Source organism: Sinocyclocheilus grahami, unplaced genomic scaffold (assembly GCF_001515645.1).
Source record: "Sinocyclocheilus grahami isolate Dianchi unplaced genomic scaffold, SAMN03320097.WGS_v1.1 scaffold377.1, whole genome shotgun sequence".
Lineage (NCBI taxonomy): Eukaryota > Metazoa > Chordata > Actinopteri > Cypriniformes > Cyprinidae > Sinocyclocheilus > Sinocyclocheilus grahami.
Genome location: NW_015505556.1, coordinates 995,952 through 1,001,585, shown reverse-complemented (window position 1 = coordinate 1,001,585; position 5,634 = coordinate 995,952). Strand labels below are relative to the sequence as shown.

The window sequence follows — 5,634 nt, the reverse complement described above, 5'->3', positions numbered from 1 at the left end:
TGTTTTTGCCATTTGTGAATAATGGCTCTCACTGTGGTTCGCTGGAGTCCCAAAGCTTTAAAATGGCTTTATAACCTTTTCCAGACTGATAGATCTCAATTACTTTCTTTCTCATTTGTTTCTGAATTTCTTTGGCTCTCGGCATGATGTCTAGCTTTTGAGGATCTTTTGGTCTACTTCACTTTGTCAGGCAGGTCCTATTTAAGAGATTTCTTGATTGTGAACAGGTGTGGCAGTAATCAGGCCTGGGTGTATCTAGAGAAATTTAACTCCGGTGTGATAAACCACAGTTTTAACAGGGGGGCAAACACTTCTTCACATAGGGCCATGTAGTTTTGGATTTAGTTTTCCCTTAATAATAAAAACCTTAATTTAAAAACGGCATGTTGTGTTTACTTGTGTAATCTTTGACTAATATTTAAATTAGTTTGATGATCTGAAACATTAAAGTGTGACAAACATGCAAAAAATAAGAAATCAGGAAGGGGGCCAATCGCATCATGTGACCCCTTTAAAAATAGTTTGAAGGCTGAAATGTGAGGTTTATCACAATATAAAACTTTATTTGTGGAAAAAAAACTGTTTTTGAACTGCAAATCATATTTTTTACAGTCATTTTATGGTACCAGTCATTAATGTTACCATAGACATTGCCCGCTTTAAATTTTATTTTAAAAATACTGCAGATACCTAGTAAATTCTTTACTTTTTAAAATGTATAATTTATATACTGTATGTTGGCTATTTATATTAGGCAATGATATATGCAATCCAGACAGGTGGTTTTGAATAGCACAATAAAATCTGATTTAAAGTGAAAAACTCAAATATGTAAACATGTATTTTACCACAGTTGTAAAGTGCTGGAAAATCTTGAAAATGCACCTTGAAAGTGCTTGAATTTTACTTTGGAAAAAGTGTAAGAACCCTGTCATTCTAATATGCTGATTTGGTGCTCAAGAAACATTTCTTATTACTATCCAATTTGAAAAGTTGCTCAAGCTGCTGCTTAATATATTTTGTGGAAACCATGATACAGATTTTTCATGATTCTTTGAGTATTAATTTCTTTAAAAATAATTGTACTGCTCCCAAATTTTTAAATATTTGTTAGGTAGTAATTGAGAGTGTTGCTAACATCTGAATCACCTGATCTGGGTGGGCAGTGTGACACCATGTTGTTATCAGCGTGTTTCACAGATAAGCCTGACTTTACTTTAGAAATGAGTTAGGAAGGACACACCTCATTCAGCTCATAGCATTTGTGAATGTGTGTGTAGTGTGTGTTCAAGACATGTTTTCACTCACTGCAGAAGCTCCCAGATGACCATGCCAGAGATACCACTGGGATGGGACAGATACTGCATCAGCCAAAAAGGCAGTTATGTATAGAACAGCTGCGACTACATAGAACACCATGAGCTACATGGAGGAAAGGAAGACAGGATTGCAAACTTGATTTAACTGACAAAGTCACAAATAATAGAAGCTATCTCCTCCATTAGAGGAGTAAGTGTCTCACCACTAAAGGCCAGGGCACTGAGGGTAGACGCTGATAAAACCTCAACAGCACAACAAACAGGGCAATGCTCAGGAGCCACAGCGTCACGCTGACAAACATCACCCAACCATAAGCAGGATACGAGGTGTAGCTGGTGCTGGCGATCAGCGACCACACCAGTAATCCAACAAACTAGACAGAAGATGGAGATGATCATATGTTAAGCATCAATGACAAAATATAGCCACTTGAAAATTCTGTTATCATTTGCTCAACCTCGTGTTCCAACTCTGTATGACTTTGTTCCTCTCTTTTGCATAACTTGAAAGAAGATATTATGAAAGGACTAGGGTTGGGTATCAGCCTACAGAACACTGCAAGAGGAATTTTGCCTATGCTTTAAAAAAAAAATACCACAGCAAAAACAACTAGATTAATATAAATTTCAAATATTAAAGTGTTAAAGACAAGTAAACAGTCATTAATAAGATGGGAACAAACAAATCTATTTGCAATATCATAAATAAATACAATTGAACAAAATTTCAGGTACAGAAACTGTAATTAAAAGTTTAAAACTGCAGTTTTCTTTTCATAAATAAAATATAGATTAATCAATTAAAGTTATTAAATATATTCAGTCAAGATCAGTGAATGATTTTCTTTTGTTCTTTGATTAACATTAAAGACAGGCAGCGCGTATATATTTATGCTGCTGTCTCTTTAACACCGAATGCACGCAGATCTAAAAATACTGTACATGTGTGTTTTCTTTCTCATCTGTTTACATTCACGTAAGACAAAAACAGCTGTGTTTATGATGATATACTGACGTAGTTTTCTGCATATTGGTCGACAAATATGAAAGAAGTCAGTTTCGGCCCGGAACAACCTTTTCTACAGTGGAAATACACGGAACGGTTCTAGAACGGACACAAACCGGGAACCCATACCATTTTCGATACCCAACCCTAGAAAGGACCCATGGAAAGTCATGTCTCCGAAACAGCATTGGACCCCACGGATTTTCTTTGCATGGACAAAAAACACTGAGACATTTTCCAAAATATCTTTTTTTTGTGTGTGCAAGGACAAGAGGGTGAGTAAATGACAGAATGTTTTTTTTTTTTGATAAATTAATCCTTTAAGTCGAGAAAACACATATAATTAGTTATATTTTTTGTCTTATCACTGAGGCTTTTCTTAATGTCGGGGTGTTATAATTAATTTAGATGACATTTGAGCTTGCACAATTACATACATGCTCTGAAACACATGAGGTTTAAAATGAAAGTGACATACGTGTGAATCGTTCTGGTAGTTCTCATCAGAGACCTAACCTACCAAAAACATTTAACATGCAGCACTGTCAACAATTAATGTTATTTTTAGCACCATATATTTACTGTTGGAAGTACTGATGTATGTCCTGAGAAATTTTTTCAGTTATAAATTGAAGTTACCAAAAAAAAAAGCTTTTATTTTTATATACACAAACAGATGATGCCAATGGCATCCTTTGTACAATGAATATCAAAAGTTCATGATGTATTATTCATCTGATAAAGGTCTCCTATTTCAGGCTGTGTCTGACACAAGATAGCTACAAACAACAAATGTGACTTGCTCCACAGAATAAAGACTAAAACAGACACATATCAGGCAAAATATTCACTAAAATTCAATATTAAATTTATATTTACTGACTTAACAATGATTAGATAATGTATTTGTTTTGAGAAGAGTGTTTTATTATGGTTATTGACCCAATGACCAGTGAGATGATAATACAATAAACATCATAAATACTGATGCTTGCTGTACAGTTTAATCAGTAATTTATATTACGGACAAGTATTTTTCTGTACACTTTGCTCTGATTATTGCATGTATATACTTGAATATGTTGATATTTTGAGCAGAATGTAATTTTTTATGTTCCTAATTACAGAAACATAGACTTGTGGTTTACCTACATTTACTTCTGTGTTGGTTCAGTGTAGGTGCACACTTAGGGTGCTTTCACACCTGTGGATTGATTGCTTTGTTCCGAAACAGGGATTAAAATTATTACAATGTTTGTTTTTATTCTTGGTGCGGTTCGCTTTCACACGGCAAAGTTTCTAAACGGACCAAATTTGTTAATACAAGTCACACGCGAGTAAACTGTTCTCTCATTGGTCAACGTTTCAGTTTATTTTCCGGGATTCCACCGTTGTCATCCGTCAGGATGAAATGACAACAGCTTTGCGGGCTTATTGTTGTTGTTGTTGTTTTTTTGAAGCGGTCCTTGTATTAATTGATCATTTTGAGCAGGAGTCATCGGGAAAACATTTTTAAAATGAACCTACTAGGAAGAAGAGCAGTAAGACGGCATTATAAAATGAAAGTGTGCTTTTTTATTTTGAATGGCGAAGACGTACTCACCCACAGACATTCACAGGTTCATTTTAAAGTATTAGCAAAACAACAAAGCTAATTCTTTTCACGGAACTTATGTAATTACCCCATTATACATTGTGACCATTATACATTGTGATATTAGCTGGTTCGGTGGTCCGTTAGATCAGATTGCTTTCTCACTACAACCGAACCGCTCCAGAGTTCGTTTTCAATCGAGCCTAGACCACCTCATTCAGGCGATCTCGGACCGATTGTTTTGGCGCGGACCCGAGCACGATTGCCATGTTCACATATGCCCAAACTAACCGAGCTAAGGGGGGAAACGCACCAGGTTCCGAAACAACGAGCCAGGTGTGAAAGCACCCTTAATGCTTAGTATGAGCACTACATCTAGCTCTACGCAAACCCTGTATAAGCATGCAACCATTCGCATAATATCCTAGTTGTATGAAAAATAATTACCATAATTCATAGTACATGCCGAACCTGGTTAGTTTCATTTTATCAACCAATACCTACAGTCTCAGTTTTTCTCAAATACTGGATATCTGGCTTTTTTTTTTCTTTTTTTTTAAGAAACTCAAAAGAAAGGTGGGTATGATAGTATTATGAAGGGAGAAATAAATCATTTTCATGAAGCTACAAAATATAAAACTTACGTTAAAAATACAACATATGCCAAAGAATGGAAAGTGCAATATAGTTTTTTCAACTCACAATCTCAGCTATAAGTAGGATACCAGGAATACTCCTGATGAAGTCCATGTCTACAATTGCTGGGATTCCAGAACTTCTCTGAGGTTCACTGGAGCTGGTCTGCGTGTTGACCTTCCCAGGAAAATCCGCCATTTCTTCTCAGTATAAAGAGTTGATTACATAAAAATGTCACTTTGAAAAAGAAAAAGGAAATAATGCAGCACAGTGGAGACGCACCAGAACAGATAATGCAGGTGTTGTCACTACCGAACAACTCAGCCTGAACAGATAAGTTTTCTGTCTCTCTTTCACACCCTCCCTCTCGCTCTCTCTCTACACCTTTGCACACCTACAATGTATTTACAGTGAGATCATGTTAGGCGGATACTGTGTATCTAAGTAATAAATAACTTCAGTAAGAATAATAAAGTGAGAACCCTCTACCTTCCTCTTGTAAAAAAACAATAATAGTCAAAATTGGGGGTTAACAAATTGCAGTGTTTACAAGTTACAATGCCAGAATCACTGACAAATCAATTTGCACAAAGATCACATCTCTTTTTTAATGACCCCTCTTAGTTTAGATGCACACAAGGTAATAGTTTCTCAGGATATATATAAGTAACGGCTACTTTTAACAGTCATAACATAATTAAACTCTAAGATTTTTTATTACATGCAGAATACTCTTCCTGTATGCAATGCTCATTGCACTCCTTGCTTTGAATCACTCACATTATAAAAAAACTATAAAGATTCATTCATCAACGTCTTACATCTTTCACTAACCTTCACAACAGTCATTTTTGTACTGCAGTCGTTGACTCAGTTCATCTTTGGCCATTTGTCTGCAGCGACCAGATGTAAAACTTTCATGTCATGTATTTTTGCTGTTTCGGTACTATATTCTCCATGAGGTATGAAACGGCCTTTGGTCTCTATGCGGAGTATGCGTCAGCTGTTCACCTACTAGGGTAGTAAAAATTGCATTATTGTCAGAAGTGGGATTCGAACCCACGCCTCCAGGGGAGACT

General features: G+C 35.9%; 1 protein-coding gene across 2 annotated transcripts in view; it reads right to left on the bottom strand.

Moving 5' to 3' along the window:
* The window catches only part of LOC107549654 (plasmolipin-like), a 10,160-nt gene extending 4,742 nt beyond the window's left edge, over window positions 1–5,418 (bottom strand). The window contains exons 1-4 of one of the 2 annotated variants that reach the window (XM_016230824.1): window positions 5,390–5,418; window positions 4,622–4,792; window positions 1,523–1,693; window positions 1,309–1,422 (exon numbers count right to left, since the gene is read on the bottom strand). In XM_016230824.1, the coding sequence (XP_016086310.1) occupies window positions 1,309–1,422; window positions 1,523–1,693; window positions 4,622–4,753 (417 nt within the window). In that variant the 5' untranslated portion in view covers window positions 4,754–4,792; window positions 5,390–5,418. Of the gene's footprint in view, window positions 1–1,308; window positions 1,423–1,522; window positions 1,694–4,621; window positions 4,867–5,389 lie in introns of those variants that run through there. The other variant, XM_016230825.1, reaches the window with a different exon arrangement.
* Window positions 5,419–5,634: the final 216 nt, after the last annotated feature.